This window comes from Podarcis liolepis (assembly GCF_965112155.1).
Source record: "Podarcis liolepis genome assembly, chromosome: 10".
Taxonomy (NCBI): Eukaryota; Metazoa; Chordata; class Lepidosauria; order Squamata; family Lacertidae; genus Podarcis; species Podarcis liolepis.
This window is the reverse complement of record NC_139562.1, coordinates 36,364,904-36,383,943: the sequence shown is the minus strand read 5'-3', so window position 1 is coordinate 36,383,943 and position 19,040 is coordinate 36,364,904. Positions and strand designations below refer to the sequence as shown.

At 43.5% G+C, this 19,040-nt stretch overlaps 1 protein-coding gene and 1 long non-coding RNA gene across 2 annotated transcripts in view; one reads left to right on the top strand and one right to left on the bottom strand.

Moving 5' to 3' along the window:
* Nucleotides 1–1,337: 1,337 nt before the first annotated feature.
* LOC310687405 lies at nucleotides 1,338–4,635 on the bottom strand. Its single transcript, XR_014516409.1, has 2 exons — nucleotides 3,580–4,635; nucleotides 1,338–1,517 (listed from the first exon to the last, which is right to left on the bottom strand). It is a non-coding gene; the product is annotated as an uncharacterized lncRNA (long non-coding RNA).
* Nucleotides 4,636–14,974: 10,339 nt separating this feature from the next.
* PLXNC1 (plexin C1) overlaps nucleotides 14,975–19,040 on the top strand; it is a 60,610-nt gene continuing 56,544 nt past the window's right edge. The window contains exon 1 of the mRNA XM_083462984.1: nucleotides 14,975–18,747. Within this exon, the coding sequence (XP_083319110.1) occupies nucleotides 17,779–18,747 (969 nt within the window). The 5' untranslated portion in view covers nucleotides 14,975–17,778. The remainder of the gene's footprint in view (nucleotides 18,748–19,040) is intronic.

Here is a 19,040-nt window from a genome sequence, read left to right as displayed (position 1 = left end):
ATAATTAATGAACAGCATACTTATTATTTTGTGTAACACCGGCTTGAGTCCAGAAGCTAAGATGCAGTCGGATCTTCAGTTTCCAGGAATTTTGCTGTGGGGTTTCGTGTTTCTATAGAGACAGTATTCGTGTTGCTTCACAAAAATAGGCCTGAAAATTTGTAACATCTTTCGTTTTGTGTAATAGGCATTACTCTCTAGATAAACTGCAGAAGGCATCATAAATTGCTTCTTTCCATGATACAATTTATGTGAAATACTAACCATTTATTTGGGTCAGCTGTAAAACTTGCACACTTTAATTGGTCTCTCTGTAGCAAAAGCTACTTGGAGGTTGTTTGACTGTATTAGTGCCTATGGTGGAATATTTTGTTTGCATTGATTTGAATTAGACTTTGAAGCTAAAACACAGGCTCTAAACATGGTATCAACATGCAATGAAATTGCTTTGAATTTGAGAAGAAAAGCCTTTTACAATAGTTATTTGAGCAAAGGGAGACGCTGCCAAGCCTACCAACTTCTTTGGCGTCTGTGACTGAATACACACTATTGTTCAAATTGTATGTTGACCATTTCTAGGTATTTTGAGAGTTCTAACCAGAACTCTGATTCTTGTTTATAAGTTTCAGTGCCAGAAACAGCTAAAACAGTGCTTCCACTTAGTGTTAAGATATAACATGAGGTTCATGCCCAAATGGGGACGCGGGTGGCGCTGTGGGTTAAACCACAGAGCCTAGGACTTGCCGAACAGAAGGTCGGTGGTTCGAATCCCCACGATGGGATGAGCTCCCGTTCCTTGGTCCCTGCTCCTGCCAACCTAGCAGTTCTAAAGCACGTCAAAGTGCAAGTAGATAAATAGGTACTGCTCTGGCGGGAAGGTAAACGTTTCCGTGTGCTGCTCTGGTTCGCCAGAAGTGGCTTAGTCATGCTGGCCACATGACCCTGAAGCTGTACGCTGGCTCCCTCAGCCAATAAAGCAAGATGAGCGCTGCAACCCATGACTGGACCTAATGGTCAGGGGTCCCTTTACCTTTACCTTTACATGCCCAAATACAGAGTGACGCCATATAACATACGTGACCATAAGCCATTTCCACCAACCATCGGCTGTGACCAGGGAGCTTCAAGGTATTCTTTTGGCCATTGCACACCCTTCCTCTCACTTCTCAAAGTCAAGGTCCATAGCACCTCAAAACTAATCAAAGGTGTTTTGTTTCTTACCTAATGCAAAACAAACCCCTACATAGGACTCTCCTCCTCCCTGGCACTAAAGATTAATAATAAATTACTGGTAGATAGATGAACAATTTGCTGCCATTTAATGACAGCTACTTCACTTGGCCTAATAGTAGGACTGGTTTTATTGGCTTCTTTGGCAATGGGGTGTTTGATACACTGCAGGTGTAAAAGGTCACAATGTCTTGCCTCTGGCAACTCTCTTGAGGTACAAAAGTATCTTGTAGTTCTAATAGAGCTCTTGTAGAGTTTTGCGTTCTCCATGGGAAGAAGGATGAAATCTGGTTATAAAGGAAGAGTTCATTGTGAATTTCCATTTCATTATACATTATACATTATAAATGAAGTCTGGAGTATTAACATTGATGCTCTATCTAGAATTTTACACCTAGGAGGACCACTGCAATGAGATTTCACTGACTCTGGACTCGTATGCTTTTCGCAGTCCAGAAAACATGTTTTATATGCTTGTCACACCAAATGTGTGCATAACAGAAGATGAAAGATCAGAAATCTTAATTAGGCATACAAGTGTTTTGAGGAAGTCTTGGCTCTGGGTACCAGCCTTCCTTTCTCTCCACCTTCCTGATCTCTCCCAGACCTACCTCTTCTGCCTCTCTCAATTCTGTTTCAGGTTGACACAAAGGGGTATTTTGGAAGTGCATCTTGCAGCAGGTGCTCATTGGCTGCAAATAAAATCCTGACAAAGTGATGGTCCTGGATAGAACTGAAATCTAACTATGGGTAACAATATAGCTCTGGCACAGACAACACTTAACGTTTGTGGTTCCATAGTAGTCAATATGGTGCCCGCACATCTGTCTCAACCAGCATGGCCGATGGTCAGAGATGATGGAAGCTGCAATCCAACATCTGGAGGACATCACACTGGCCAACCCTGATTTTTGGGCTTGGAAAGAATAAATCCTGGGACAAATCTATTTTCCCAAGGGAACAGACGAGCCGTGTCTATATTTTACTTGGTTAAAAGTGTGAAAACAGGGTCTTCCAGGTAAGACAGAAAGGGAGGCTTAAACTGGACACTTTTGAGCAGGAAGGAGAGGAGGAAAAACTATGCAGACCATTTTAAATAAGCGCTTGTCTGTGAACCTCTTTTCAGCATATTTTAGAAACAGCAAAACCACATTGTACATATTTTAGGACCTTGTAATCATCTGACGAGACAGAGCTTTAAAGTGTTCTTGCTTTGCTCATTTGAACAGCACTTTGTGAGATGGATACATTCCCAAATTTGTGTACCTTTGTCCGGCTTTCTACTAGCTTAAAGTTGCCAAATCTCATTATTTTGAACAGGTCCAGCTATTTCATAGACTTCTTAGAACTGAAAAGAGAGGACATTCACTGGAATCTAGTGGCTTCAGGTTTTTGTTTTTGAAAAAGAATATTACAGTATGTGAACCTGAAATAATATTTAAGCGTCTGAAGGCAAGCACAAAAATTGAAAAATAATAAAATTTTAAATCATAAACTGACTCAGTCATGCTTTTTTGAATCTGAGTTTAAGAACAAGACACAGATATGTTTTCTTAGTTAAGACCAATTAATTTCAACAAGTTTTCCCTCCTCTATTCTTTCCTAACATCAGCAGAAATATATTTCCCTACATGCTTTCATAAATTGTCCTGAAACTTTCCTGATAATTTTAACTAAGATGGGGGGGGAGGCCTGAAGTTGAAAGGGGATAATTACAGTGTGAAAGAAACCCCAGATTGCCCACCTGTCACCTTCTTTGTTGATAGAATATTTAGCTTTTCAAAGTGGTGGTTGCTCTTCAAGAATATAGACTGCCTGCAGAATAGCCTGTTTATCTAAATTGTATGACAACTGACTTCCCTCTTAAGTTTCCCCTAAAAATCCAGAGCAGCCTAGAATGCATACTGAGTGTACAAAAGGTTTATATGTGATGAGAGCACTGCATGAAACTCCGAAATGACATCTGGGGGAAAAACACCAGTCCTCCATTCAGTAAAAAGAAGTTTACATTGACACATAGCATTTCCCAAGTAGTTTATTACTTACCTGGGCTAATTCTATTCCCCCCCCCCCTTTACTTGCTTATTTATTTAGTATTATAAAGGATGCTGTCCTATGCTTACCAGATGAGGGGCCTCAAGGAGACATGGAGAACGAGTTTGCTGGTGGGACACAGCTTATGCCCCAGGCATGCCAGAATAATGTTCCGCTTACACAGCTATTCTGCCAGTGGAGCAGGGGGAATGGGATGCCTTGAGGGCATCCAGACGCTCTCAAAGTATGGGCATAGAAAGTCCCTTCATTGTTCCAGCATGAATTGGTGTGACCTGCAATTCCAGATCCACTTACCTGGGAGTAAGCCCCACTGAATTCAATGGGACTTAGTTCTAAGGAGACATGGTTAGGGTTGCACTTTCCTATTCAAGTCTGTGGGAGAGCAGGAAAACTGTCACTCCTTGTCAATGCTGAAACAGCAGATACGTCCCCATGGGCCAGATGGGGAGGCCTGGCAGGCCAAGATCGGCCCCCCAGAGCAGACGTTCCCCACCCCTGATCGAGAGATTCTAAAATTTACCTCAGGAGCTGAAGGCCTCTTGCCTTGCCTCAGGGAACAGTTCGACCCTGTCTGTCAGTGGCTGAAAGCAGCCTTGAACACATAGTGCAAATTTATGTTAACATAATTCAAAATAAACACCACAAACATAGGGAATAATGTCCCTCTGGGGAATGAGATTGTACTGAAATCAAGTGCAGAGGCAGAAACAGCCACTAAAGTACTGCTGTCAGTTGGCAACTTTGCTGTTGAGAATAACTGGGAAATTTGTTAGCCCTGTGATGCAATATGATATTCATTAGTATGAAATCCCCTTTTTTGAAAGGAGGACTTCTGTGACGTTTGTCTTCCATGCAAATGATAGATGGGTAAAAAAAAAAAATCATTAGGGTGTTGTCACAGCTAAGTGTAAATTCTTGTGGACATTGCAACCTCCCACATTGCACATGGTCTTGCTTTGGTGGCATGTGAGTTTTCACATTACATTAGTCACAGGTCATACACCAGAAAACCATTTTTTTAATGGCGTTTCCAATAAAGATTACCATAAGACGGACATTTGCCCATGAGACTTCAGCTCTTTATATATATTGCCACAGATTGCAGGGTGAGGGGATGATTTGTACCGATGGAGAAAATGCCTGAGTTGCAGATAAATTCTTACAGTTGCAAGACTGCTGCATTGGTCACATCTTACAAAAGCACAATAAAAAATACAGCATTTAAACTACCTACGACATACTTCTTGATTTTTTTAGAGGGGAAAACAAGGCAGTTAACAAACAGTTTAATGTTAATTTGTTGTTGTTTAGTTGTTTAGTCGTGTCCGACTCTTCGTGACCCCATGGACCAGAGCACGCCAGGCACTTCTGTCTTCAGTGTTAATTAGAATTATATAAAACACAATTTTTTTTGTAAAGCTTACAAATGCTACACTGGTCACTATGGAATTACCCCTTTGCACTAGTTTCCACACACACTCACACCCCTCTATTATCGTCTAACTAGGCAAGTAGGAGCCATAAGCAGGACCTTCTAGTAAAGGGTACATAATAATTTAACAAAAACAGCAACAACCAACCAACAACAGTGCGTTGCACCCAGGCAAAAGAGCTCAGGTCATAAAGCATGGCCAGTGAGGGGTGTGGCCAAGGGTGTGTTTCAAGGGCCACACAGAGAGGTCTGAAGGGCCACACCTGGTCTCTGGACCTTAGGTTCTCTACCCTGCTATATAGTGTTGGTAAAAGTCTAATCTAACAGTATTCCCAAATGCACAATTTATTACTGTTCACTGAAATAGTCATGGCTAAAACTAGAAGAATATTATAGGGGTTCAAAAAAAGAAAAGAAAAAAGAAAAGCTATTCCATGGAATTACCTTCTCCCCATACTATATATAATGGAAAAGGGGAACTGGCTAATTTATGCATCTGCCGATTTTGACATTGTCTTTGCCCTAAGACAATGTAGGATTCATTCACGACCACATGCAGACCAGGCTAGCTTTGCATACGGCCACACATCACCTTAAATGTGGGTGTGATGTGAAAAAGTGGCAACATCTGCTTGTGGTGAGTGAGTCATGTTATCTGCTCACCACATGGAGGGAAAATGCACAAAGAAAAAACAAAGAAGAGCAGAAAGCCTCAAGCTAATACGTACCTCAGAAAGATGCATTCCTGTAATACACATGCAGTTTGATTTAAGACAATCTTCTACGGAGGCATAAATAAATTCTCAAGCAATGTTCTCAAAATCCTTTATTCAAGTAGTAGTTTCCACATCATGTGAAAAGTATGCTTCCGTAACAGGGAAAACAACCAATAGACTCTGTAATACCATAATGCTACTTCATTTTAAAACATCTACCAGGCCAGGATTAATTATGCTCAGCACGCTCACCATGGGAGGACATTTGTGCGCTTGAAAATGTGTAGATTTTTAATAAGAGAAATTAGGCTGTAAAAGATGTTGTTGTTAGTACAGCAGATGTGTTGGCTGCCTTGAAAACAGCAGCTTCAAATCTCCTGCTCTCTGATAACATCTAGGAATACTCAACACATGACATAATATTCAGCTCCTGTTAAGATTCCCTGCCTCCACACATGGCAGTCAGTGAGGGGAAGAACATGGAACTCACAGAGTAATGATGTCACATCATATATTGAATATCCCTAGAGCAGGGACAAAGAACCTGTGGCTCCCCGGATGTTGATGGACTCCAAGTCCCATCAGCTCCAGCCTGCATGGCCAATGGTCTGGGATGATGGGAGTCAGAGTTCATCAATATCTGGATAGTCATTGCTGCTCTAGAGGCTCCGGGAGGGAGAGGAGAAGATACATACCTCCTCTTTTTGTAGCATCAGAACTGGTTAATGTCTTGCAGTTTCTTTGACTTCATAGATAGACAGATGTATTTCCTCAATTCGCAAGTGAGACACTTTGCATTAACAAACAGTAAGTTCATAGCCTAACTAAGAGCTGCTGAACTTTTGTCTGGGGTGAACATTAATCCCTTCTTGCAGGAACCTGCCAGAGTGTTTTGTCTTCAGGCAGTTTACAAAAAAGATGAGTCACAGAAGTTCATCCTGGTTAAAACACTGCAGACTAATGCCTCCCTTACACATTTAGCCGGATGAGGTACTAGGTAAGCATTAAATGGAAAAGTTCGGACTTGATAGAATGGATCATACCACTTTAGGCAGCATATTAGTATTTTATTATTTCTAGTATTATTGTAGGGACGTGGGTGGCACTGTGGGTGAAACCACAGAGCCTAGGACTTGCCGAACAGAAGGTTGTGGTTCGAATCCCCGTGATGGGGTGAGCTCCCGTCGCTCGGTCCCTGCTCCTGCCAACCTAGCAGTTCGAAAGCACGCCAAAGTGCAAGTAGATAAATAGGTACCGCTCTGATGAAAAGCTAAACAGTGTTTCCATGTGCTGCTCTGGTTCACCAGAAGCGGCTTAGTCATGCTGGCCACATGACCCAGAAGCTGTACGCCGGCTCCCTCAGCCAATAAAGCGAGATGAGCGCAGCAACCCCAGAGTCAGTCACGACTGGACCTAATGGTCAGGGGTCCCTTTACCTTTTACCTTAGTATTCTTGTATTCTCCCTTGTCTCAAAATGCAAGCTGAGCTAAAAAAACTTTCTCACTGATATATGTGGGTTAAAAAAAAAACTGCAGGGCTGTTGTATTTTGTTTTGTTTTTGTATGTTTAGGAGCATTAAACCATAAGAAACAACAGGATAGGTATGAACTGTGGCTAATATTCTGTGTACACTGCTTTCCAAACCAGTGATGAGAGTGCAGTGGATTCAGAGTAAATGTGAGTGTGTAATCAGCCTCTATTTTACATTGTTATAGGAGATGTCAGAGTTTAATTCCTTCTCCTGTTTCTTTTTTGATAAACAAAATGTTTATAAAGTCATTCTCCCAAACTTATGAACTGTGATTTTGCTAAATTACATACACAATCAAACACAGCTAAAGTTCTACTACACTTGCAGTGTAATCATATACAGAAGTGAATCTTACTATGTTCAATGTGGCATGGGCTGCATATAACCCATACATTTAAGGTATTTGGCTTCTCCCAAAGAATTCTGGGAACTGTTGTTGTTTTTTACCACCACAGAGCTACGATTCCCAACATCCTTTGTTATTGTTGTTTAGTCGTTTAGTCGTGTCCGACTCTTCGTGACCCCATGGACCAGAGCACGCCAGGCACTACTTTTGGAATCAACATTTGGAGGGCTATCAGCTCCAGTCAGCATGGGACCATGGGATTTGTAGTCCAACAACATCTGAGATGCAATAGGTTCCCCATCTCTGAATTATTACCTTAACCTGGGATGCAATTAAGGAAAAGGGAATCAACTGCCCATGGGCATGTATAGTGGGGTTGAAAAAGAAATAAGCAATTGTGACTTGTGAGTCAATCCTAAATGTGTTTACTCAGACTTAAGTCCAAGTTGGTTCAATGACACTTACTTCCTTGTAAATGTATTTAGGATTTCAGCCAAGTGTTGCCATCCTAACTATGTTTACTAAGCAGTGAGGTGGCAACCTTAAACCTACACCTTTGAGAGAAACGTCCAGTAAACTCACTGGAACTTACTTCTGAGTAGACATGCCTAGAATTGTGTTGTGAGTCCTGTTATATTCAGTGGAGCTTACCTGAGATAACTGTACATAGGACTGCAGCCTTAGCCTTAAGCTTGTTAATATTGTAGACTGCTTTCTAAACCCTAGAAAGCCTTCCCTGATTTACAGTAAAACTGAAATCCAATGTATGCTAATTCAAAAATGCATTTCATTTTACTCTTTAAAAAAAATCACTTGCTTTAATTAATAATTTGTACATTACCACAGTACTTAAAATTCACATTTAAAAGGTCTTTATTTTAAGTTAATGTGTTTAAGGTCACAATCCAAGAATACGTATTGTGAGGCTGCAGTAAAGAAAACACATTTCCAAAAACTGAGTAATTAGTGGCACCCAGTGGTCAAAGTTGGTATTTGCAGATGAAGATTCATGCCTCATGGGTCTCATTCCCCTCCTGCTTGAATTAAAGAGATAGGTAGAATGGATCAAGAGAAAGCCAGGGGAAAGAATACATGGAAACAAGTATATCTCTGACAAAAAATTATATATATTCCACCTTTCACCCAGAACTGGGACTCAGGGCAGCTCACAAAAATTAAAACAAACACGAATAAAACACAGAAAGCTTAAAAAAAACACATATAGAAGATAATAGTTTAAAAGTAATTAAACTATAATAAAATTAAAATTATATAAAAACAAATTATTAAAATATGGGTAGGAAAAAGAGAAAAACACTATTAAAACCCCTTTGCTTAAAAGCAGTCAGTTCCCAAATGCATATTAAAATAAACCAGTCTTTAGAACTTGGCTCCTTCATGAAGTAAATCTGTGCTGCAGTTTATTCTTTGGCAAACTACCTGAGATTTACCAGATTGTGCAAAGCTGAAGTGCACACATTCAGGGCACAATCTTGATTGATATGAATATATTGTTAGATGTGATACTCATGCTAACATTTCTATTTCTCGTGAACCACTTTGTGGATGGCAGAAAAGTGGCTTCTAAGGAAACTTGAGCCGACTTGACGTTCCAATCCCTCAAGTGTTTGGAACGCTCATTGATTTCAGGAAGAGAGCATTGGCCTGTGTTTAATCCATTAGATATAATGCTTACCATTGTGACATCACCGGAGTTTGTGAGTGATTGACATTAGATGGAGAGCACCTTTTTTTGTTTGTTTTAAAGAAGAAAAATAAAATCCTTGAAGTTGGAAAGCTGAGCGAAATGTGATCGCTCTCTTTGGCCTGACTTTCGTTTATCATTAGCTTAACGGATAGTTTTCACCAAGAACATCCACAGATATTCCGAGGTATAATCCAGAACTATGGGTCCCAAGAGATTATTTGCTGTAGGCACATTGTCCATTATATGAAGTGTATGCTATTGGATTTGGATGGCATTACATTAGCCCAATAAAAGCTCAGTGGAGAGGCTCAGAAGGGCAAAGATTTCTCGTGGGACTGTGAGAATGCAGTGAAGGCAATGCTCTTGTTTTATCTCTCACTCGATAAGTGAGTAGCTTGAGCTGATTTGATTAGCACAAAATAATTGTGCAAGACTTGCATTTCTGGAGAGGAAATTCAGACAAGTCTTCCTTTGCATAACTGTGCTTAGACGCAACAATCTGAACCTTCAGATCAAGTGTGGTGTAGGAGACAGAGTGTTCAAGTTTGACTGGAAAGTTCTGGATTTACGGAGCTCAGTGTATGGCCTTGGAGCAGCAAGCATCTTTTAGCCTTCTACTTTATGGGGATATTGTCAAGATAAATTGGATTAACCCCATCTACACCATCCTGATCTTGAAGAAACAACTGGACTCTATTTTACACTCGATTTCCCCCCTAAACAATCAGGGTGGTTGTTGTTGTTTTTTCTCTTTTAGATGTCCAACTCACTGACTACCTGGGTAGCAAAGTTGGGTACCTCATTTGTTGACATTTTTATTTTATTTTATTTCCTACCACACATGAGAGAAGGGGCGAGGGAAGCAGCAGTTTTTTAAAAAATGGTTTTCCAGATAAAACATTCCTTCCAAACACACAAATGGTAGGTGGGGGGTGGTGGTCATTTTTTCTAAAATACTAATAACACCAACTGCCTGGTCTGGTGGGATACTATACAAGGACTTAGAACAAAGGGGAACGAGTGGTACACCGTTACCAGTTAACCAAAGTTATCATCTGACAGCTATGAAGAATGAAACTTGTTCACAGTAAGTGGCAGTGATTTATTTCATAGAGGTACAATGGTACCTTGGGTTACATACGCTTCAGCTTACAGACTCCACTAACCCAGAAATAGTACCTCGGGTTAAGAACTTTGCTTCAGGATGAGAACAGAAATTGTGCTCTGGCGGCACAGCAGCAGGAGGAGGCCCCATTAGCTAAAGTGGTGCTTCAGGTTAAGAACAGTTTCAGGTTAAGAACGGACCTCCGGAACGAATTAAGTACTTAACCCGAGGTACCAGTGTAGTATGCTTTGACTTGCTATCTAATTTGAGCAAACCGAAGAGAACTGGTGTACTCAAAAGGCACCAGAACTTAGTTCAGCAGTTGCCTGGAGAACAACGTTTATGCTATTTTTGTCTCTCTCTATTAACTTTCTACAACCCTTTTTTTTTTCAGTGCTGCTACAGAAATACGTGAAGTCAGGAAGTGCATCTGGTATTCCCCTGAGGGTGGCTCAAGTCCTGAGATTATCTTATCTCACCCCCATAAATCTCACCACCCAATCTCACGTGCACATACATATGCACATAAATGCATGCCTCAGCTGCTGCAGTCATCTGTACACTTACTTGGAAGTAAGGTCCTTTGAACTTAGTGGCATTTGCTGCAGGATCAAGAGGATTAAGATTGCTCTACTATGCTGTGAGTGTGGAAGCTGGGGTGCCTTGCTTTACCAGTTCAGTTTGTCCAACAGTATGAATGAAAATGGTATAACAATATAGTTCATTTGTAGGCATCTGAAGAGAGTGATTTTCAAAGCACCATGTTCCATATCTACAGACACAGGACTGCACTGAATATTAGTCTGATTATTCTCTCATTCTGTGGATTTGCAAAGTGTCTCATTCTGTGGATTTGCAAAGTGTGCAGTAAACAATCAGGAACACAAACTGCTGACACTGAAAAACCTTTTTTGTTGTTGTTGTTTAAGTTTCCACTAGTCAGTTCTTCCTAGTTAGGCAGTTGCCTGGCAGCTGATTCTGGGTTGTCATGAAAGGCAAGCAAATGGCTATTTAACACAGTTGCTGTGGGGTTTTTTCTGCTAACTCGAAGTATTTGTTGGATTTTCTAACTTTGGTGATAAAATAACGTGTCTGGTCCTGGGTATTATGCACTAAAACATGGGCTCAGCAAAGGTCACCCCTTCCATTTTATCTTGGGCACCACCATGTACCCAGGCAGCAAAATGTCTTGGGTTGGCCCTTATACCTGTGACTTATACTCATCAATATTGTATGCTGTATTTTATCTATTTAGTAAATTGCCTTGGGATCTTGACAAATGAAGATTTGTTTAAAAGTGCAAAAAATGAAAAAAAAATGTAGTAAGAAATTGAATTTAGATATTTAGTTGAAATATGGTGGAACTTTTATTAGCCTTCTATCAATAGCTGCTGAAAATTTGTCTTTCCAAATATCATATTATGACTCTGCAAGCATCACCTTCCCAGAGCCCAGTATCCTAGCCTCTGTTCCTCCCTCAGTCTTTTTAGTTCATTTACATGTGACATTGTGTATTTAGCACCTCTGTGCTTCTTTCTTTTGCCAGTAAACCAAGCTGCACTATGATGAGTATGAAAGGAAAGGAGTATGAAAGGAAAGGAATCAGATGTTGCGCCCAGTGCGGCCGGCCTCCCCTGCACCCCCCACGCTACGCCACTGCATCCATAACAATGGTATACTTTGAAGTAAGCCCCATAAAACTTCTTTTATGCAAGCTGGGGCTGATGGGAGTTGTAGTCCAGAACATCTGGACGGCACCAGATTGGCAAAGCCAGGATATATGGCACTTTCCTGTTAATAAATCCTATGGAATTCAGAGGATATTATTTCAATGTGCATAGCAGTGCAGTGTAAATAATCAGAGAGAGAAAAGAAATTTCCCCAATTTATCTCACCTTTCTGCAGAATCACAGTAGCGTGCATCCCTCTTCCTCAAAACAAAAATGTAAATATTGCCTCTCACTTAAAATAGAGAGATTTGCTAGGCTGCTTTAAATATGGTGCATGGTAGTTCTCTTTCCTGTAAGCAAGCAGCAAAGTAGAACAAAATGCTGCACACTCAGCAAGAAGAGTAAAATTCTCCACTTAGCGGAAAATAAAAGAGCAACTAAGCTGCATTAAATATTTTCCTGGAGCTGATCAGTATCTTCCGCTGGATGTAACTTTGAAAAAGAGTGGGAACCTTTTATATTATACTTGCAGAAACAAAGAAAGAATATCGACTCAATGGCAGGATTTAAATAAACATTCACAATTTTATGGATAGGGAACAAATATTGTAACAAGGGGAAAATATGATATATTGTAGAAAATAAAGGTAAAGGTACCCCTGCCTGTATGGGCCAGTTGTGTCCGACTCTAGGGTTGTGCGCCCATCTCACTTAAGAGGCTGGGGGCCAGCGCTGTCCGGAGACACTTCCGGGTCACGTGGCCAGCGTGACGAAGCTGCTCTGGCAAGCCAGCACCAGAGCAGCATACGGAAACGCCATTTACCTTCCCACTAGAAAGCGGTACCTATTTATCTACTTGCACTTAAGGGTGCTTTTGAACTGCTAGGTGGGCAGGAGCTGGGACCGAAAGACGGGAGCTCACCCCGCCGCAGGGATTCGAACCGCCGACCATACGATCAGCAAGTCCTAGGCACTGAGGTTTTACCCACAGCGCCACCCGTGTAGAAAATAGCAGAATATAATAATGAGGATAAAAAATCAGAAATGGAAGTTGAGGGAAGTCCAAAGGGAGGGAGGGGGAGATGTCATGCAAATTGTATATTATGGATATAAGTATATTTGTGATGTGCTGAGAAAAAAGAAAATCCATTAAAAAAATTTTTTTAAAATAAAAAGTATCTTCCGTTGGATGTGAAATTGGATAATGACAATATGTAATGCAACATTGTTAGCAAGGCATTCCATCCGGAAGCAACAAGGTGGCAAATAGCAAAAGAAGGACACAACCCACCAAGAGGTTATTTTGCAGAAATTCTGTGGCTCGTGCAGAAATTATCAGTGACTTGGGTCCCGTAGTATAAATTTCAACACTTGGCCTATTCAAACAGAAAAATGTTACTATTCTCAATCATATTCCTCCATAGCAGGGGTTGGACTAGATGATCCTCAGGGTCTCTTCCAGCTCCACAATTCTATGATCTATGATCTACTGCCCTGACTGCTTCCTCTTCTCCACTCCATCAGGCACTACCAGAACAATTATGTTGGTTTTATGGCTTCAGAAGAATTTTGCCAGCACTTTTCTGTCCTCAGCCATGGGAATTTCATTGTTATATCCCATTCTGCAAACGAGATGCCTCATCTTCATATTGCTTACCAAACACTCATTCACAAAAAAGTATGTACAGTGGAGCATTGCATGGGTTGTAATTTTGGAAACACATCATTTGTTGTTCTTTCATGCCAGAAATGTTGGCAAAGGGTGGTGTTGTGTTTTGTTTTGTTTTTAAGGCAAGGGCATGCTACTTGAAATTGTGGATTGCTGGATACAAGACTGTGCTCTTAATATACACGAACATTAAGCTTCAAATAATAACATATTGTCAATGTGGAAAGAGCTACTTATATATTTATGCAAAGGTCAGCAGGCTAGTTTTCTACATTACATTTCTTTTTAAAATTATTATTTTAATAAAAAGTATAACAAATAAGACTAACAAAGTATTCCAAAAATTCAAACGAAACAAGAAAACAATTGAAGGAAACAAAAGATATAAAGAAAACTATTAAAAGAAACTTGTACAAAAGAGGAAATATAGCAGTATTTTATTACAATAAAAAAGAAAGTAAATTTTATCATCTGTGGAATGCTGTACCTGGAGCTGTTGCTGATAGCTTTCCTCCCTGCCCTCACCAGGCTGGCTATTGGCAGACAAAGTTTCTATTTTTTGTTATTAGTGTGCGGACAAAGCTTCCTGTGGTTGTTATGGGTTCCCCTCCCTTTGTTTTGTGGTATAATCTATTAGTGTTTTTAACTGTACTGCAAGCCACTTGCAAAGCTTTGGCTAAAAAGCAACTAACAAATCTAAACAATAATAATCACCATCTCTTTGCATCATCACAAATAGCTTCAGAGAAAGATAACACCGAATCAAAGCCTCTATGTGCATTTTTTTATTTTACATTTAAAAAGTATGTATGCTTTCAGCACATAAGATCTTTATAAGCCTTGCTGGAATTCTTTTATTGTCATTCCCAGACCTTGAATATAGAATAATACAGATACTCCACTACAAGGAATATCTGGGTTGCCAGATGGCAAACCCAGATGGGTGTGTGTTTTTTCTTAGCATGACAAGCTACTATCTGTTTCCTATATTTAATTCTAACATGGGTATTTATCTGGCATAGCTGTTTTAACCTGTGACTTGCCCCATATTTCATACTTTATAGGCACATTATTCCTTCTTATCTCAGTGTACAGGAAATATACAATGCAGTTCTATACAGTGGTACCTCGGGATACATACACTTCAGGTTACAGACTCCGCTAACCCAGAAATAGTGCTTCAGGTTAAGAACTTTGCTTCAGGATGAGAACAGAAATCGTGCTCCGGCGGCGCGGCAACAGCAGGAGGTCCCATTAGCTAAAGTGGTGCTTCAGGTTAAGAACAGTTTCAGGTTAAGTACGGACCTCCGGAACGAATTAAGTACTTGACCCGAGGTACCACTGTACTGATTTCTCTGCCGGTGATGTTTATATAAAATCAGGGACTGATTAGGGTTAGGGGGCGCAAATCCACAGGTTAGGGGGCGCAAATTACTTGCCTTGCCCTGGGTGCTGACAACCCACGCTACACCACTGTATGGATGGGCAATACTGCTTCCCTCCAATTTTTTTTATGTACAGTAGAATATAGCGGTGACACTTTTTACTGTACAGAATGCAAACAGTTGGTTTAGGAATTTGATCAATACCTCCCTGTCTACTCACATTCCATATTGATCTCCTTGAAGAAAGGGCAGGGTATGTGATAGCATATTTTTAAAAAATGATAAGATGCTAGAGGATATCAGCTATAACCCAATTGTTGTGTGTGTTGCAAATTAACCAGCTGGCAGCATTTAGAAAATAAATACCTTCTGCTCTGACAGGTGATGATCCCACTTCCTTGGATGAAAAGGGTGCCTAGATTAATCCTCACTCCCAGAAGTATTTGATGCTGTCAAAGCTGACAGTACTAACCATTTGGGGGCTAGTTCACATTTCAAACAGAGATCTCAGGATTCCCAAGAACCATTTTAAAAACCACAGTCATGCATTTGCGTCAGCAAAATATAGAGTCTTAATAGATTCACCACAAACGCTTTGCACTTCAACGAATTTAACAGATGTCACCCAGAAAGGGAGAAAGAATGTAGTAGCTGCAGAGGCCCCCATGCCTGCCTGGAGAGAGTCCATTGGCACCCCTGAGAGGTTTACCTTGCCACATACAGACACCTATCTCCTCTGACCACACACAATGTTAAATGGGCATCATGCAAGTTTTTTTTTTAATGAAAATGGCATCAGGTGGCAGGGAAGCTGGTAATTAAGAAGGCTGGCCTGTTATCTTCATTGCATATCTTTAGGCATTACGTGAAAATGTTTCTCTTCAACCAGACCTTTGGCTGATTAACATTCTATGTCCTCTTAAATGTGTTTGTGGGAGGGGAGCTATTAATTTGTTTTTGTTTCTAATTACCTTATATGTATTTTTTGCTTCTCCTTTTGTCTTTGTATGTTGTGAACCATCCTGTGATCTTTGGTTAAAGGGCAGCATACAAATTTAATAATTAGCAATGATCAGGACCAGAGCTGCCTTGGAAGGGAAATTTAACCTTCTTCCTGCCCCTGCTTTTGGTCCTAAGAAAAACCACGCTTCTGAAACTACAGTTTACTTGAAGGGGAGAAGAATGTCCTCTTGGCATCTTGCTGGCCCAGAGAGAGCAGGCAGTCCTGGGCAGCTGTCTGTTGCTCAGCTGCAAGAACAAGTGAGTGGTGGTTGCCAGGGACAGTCACCTCCGCTGCCTCAGATTGCTCAAGCCGCCTCTCCCCCTGGGAGATGTGCCACCCACAGAGGAAACGCAGGCCAGTGGCAAGTAAGAGGAAGTTGCTCCTGCCTGCTTCCCTCCATCTTTGGGTGGTGCAGGGGGGAGGATTGGCCAACACAGAGACAGGACGTGAGATGCCACCTTCTCATGCTTGCTTTCTCCCTCCGAATGTTGCCACGTGGAGGGGCTGATTCCCGCTGCTGTGCCAGCCAGTGTGTGGTCAGAGGGAGCCTCTCCCCTTGCTCACTTGTGCTCTCCCTTGGAGTAGTGCAGCTATTAAGATTGGGCCCACTGTGCTGCTAAGGAGGAGCAGGTAAATAAGTGTGTAGGGCAGGTGTTATGTACTGAGTTGAATAGGATCCAAAATGCAGCAGTCTGATTGGTCCTAGAACAATAGGAACCAAAATGCAGCAGTCTGATTGGTCCTAGAACAATGCAGCAGTATGAAGGGTCCACAGGAGCCACCCAATCCAGCTCCAGGTGGAAGTGAATCCGCAACCTGACGGCCTACAGGAGAATCCCGGAATTAGCCAATCACGTGCAGCCCATTGTGTAAATAATGTATATAAAGCAGATATTGTGGGGGAACTTTCATTCCTTGCCACTATGAGCTGAATAAAGAGCATGAAATCCACACTTGACTCCAAATATATTTCAGCAGGCAACTCCCCCCCAACTCACTATATACGGTATGCTCCTGGGCAACCTTATGGGGGACCACAGTGATGGGTAGAGCCGATGAAGAACAAATATTGTTAACTGCATCTTTACACAATTCACATACACACACGTGGGAAGCATGATCACGGCTCAAGGACTTATTCCAGCCAGGCAAGCGCACTCAAGGAAGACATAAAGCAAGGCCGGCAAGGGGCGTGGCCTACAAATAGGGGCGTGGCCTAGGATGTATGGTCAAAGCAGGCTCTAGGATAGGGTCACGGGGGTGGAGAAGTGAATTCTTTTCTCGCATTTCGGCCCAATCCTCCCTACGACCCCCTCCCTCTTGTCGTTTGCGCATGCTCTCCCGCTCTCTCCGAACAGGGTCTCGTGATGGGAGGGGCGAGGAGGATAGGACAACCAGCTGGCGGAGGGCGCAAGTAAGAGGGCGTGGCGCACCATAACCAAACCCAAGCAACCCCTCCCCGCAATAATTTGGAACCGGCCATGGAGCTAAGACACCCTCCTGAATCGCCTTGCTCCCCTATGGACCTTACCAACGTCTAAACAAGGCGTGGGGGGGGGAGCGCTTGTGGGGTGGGGAGACTGGGGACTGGCGGGAAGCAGCAGGCCGGCCAGTTTCCAACACGTGCAGCGCCCCAGCCGCACGCGCCTCCAGGGGGCGGGGCGAGACACTGGCGAGGGTGGGCGGTGAGGGGCAGGCGGGAAAGCTCGCACGCGCAAGCCGAGTGGTGCTTCCCAGCGACGTGGAAAAAGGAACTTCTGCGCGCAAGTCTTCTGGGTGGCACCGAGGAAACCAGAGAGCGAGGGTGGGGTGGGAGGGGAAGGAGAGGGGGAGGTTCCTGCCCTCAGCGCGCAGCCATGGGGCAGCTGTCGGCACGCTGCCTGCAGAGCCGCCTTAGGTAGCCGGAGCGCGGCGTGTGTGTGTGGCCATGGCCGGCTGGTGGCGAAGGCTGAGGGGGCGCCTGGGCGGCGGCCTCGCCTGCTGCTGCCTGCTGCTGCTTTCTGGCTCAGCGTTGGCCTGGGCGGCCGAGGAGGCGGCGGCGGCGCGCGCGCAGACCTTCCCTCAGCCGCTCTCCAACCTGGCGGCGAGCGCGCGGCGCTTGCTGGTGGCCAGCGGCAATCGCTGGTACGAAGTGGAGCCCTCGCTGGCCTGGGCGAAGGAGCGCCGCAGCAGCCCAGCGCTCGACTTGGGGACGACGGTCAACAAGCTCCTGCTGCCCTTCGGCGACGACCGCCTGCTCACCTGTTGGACGCAGCCGCAGGGCTCCTGCTACGAGGAGCGCCTCGGCGCCGACGCCAACGCCACCGTTTTCGGGCGAGAGGTGGTGACCTGCTTGCGGAATGGCTCCGCCGCCGGGTGGATCTTTGCCCGCGGCTCCGAGTGGCGGCTGGTGGTGGCCACGTCTCGCCGACTGAACGATTCCAGCGACTTGGATCCAGAGTGCCTCTCAGAGGGCGACTCCAAAGTGGCCGTCGCTCTCCAAGAGCGCCAGAAGGCGGTCCCGGAGGACCACCGGCTGCTGGTGGACGACGGCTGCTACTTGCACTTCGCGGACGCGTTCCTGTGGAGCGGGCAGTTCTTCTTTCCTTATTATCACTACAACCTCAGCAGGGAGCCCAAGATGCTCGTGGCCAACCAGATGCCGGCAAACCGGTTCTTCGGCCACGGCCAGGCCATCTTGCGCTGCGGCGGCGGCTTCACCCGGAGGATCCTCTCTTCCAACTACGTCCAGGAGCGCGGGCTCTGGGTCGGCGTCTTCGGCTCGGCCGAGGGTCCGGCCACTCCGACCTCCACGGCCCTTTGCATCTTCAACCTCAGCCAGGTGTCGAGCGTTTCGGAGGGATGCGCCCTTGGCGATTCGAACATGATCTGCGTACACAAGCCTGCGGAGACATGTGTGAGTAGTTTTGGTTATAGGTTGAGCGTTGCCCTGCGGAATCGGAGACCAGAGGGCTGGCTCTAACAGCGCACCGTCGTTGTTGCCGGCTGGTCTGATGCTCAGGGTAGACCGTTTTAAAGATGTGAAATAACTTTGCGGTCTTATTTGCGCTTTCAACAGCCCCATAAGGTCGGTCGCGTTTTCTAGCCCACTGGGTGAGTTAATAGCAGCTGAGACACAGTGAGTTTTCTAGGTCAACGTTAAAACACATTGGGGGCATTACTCGCCCGGGTTCCTAACTATTCTTTTCT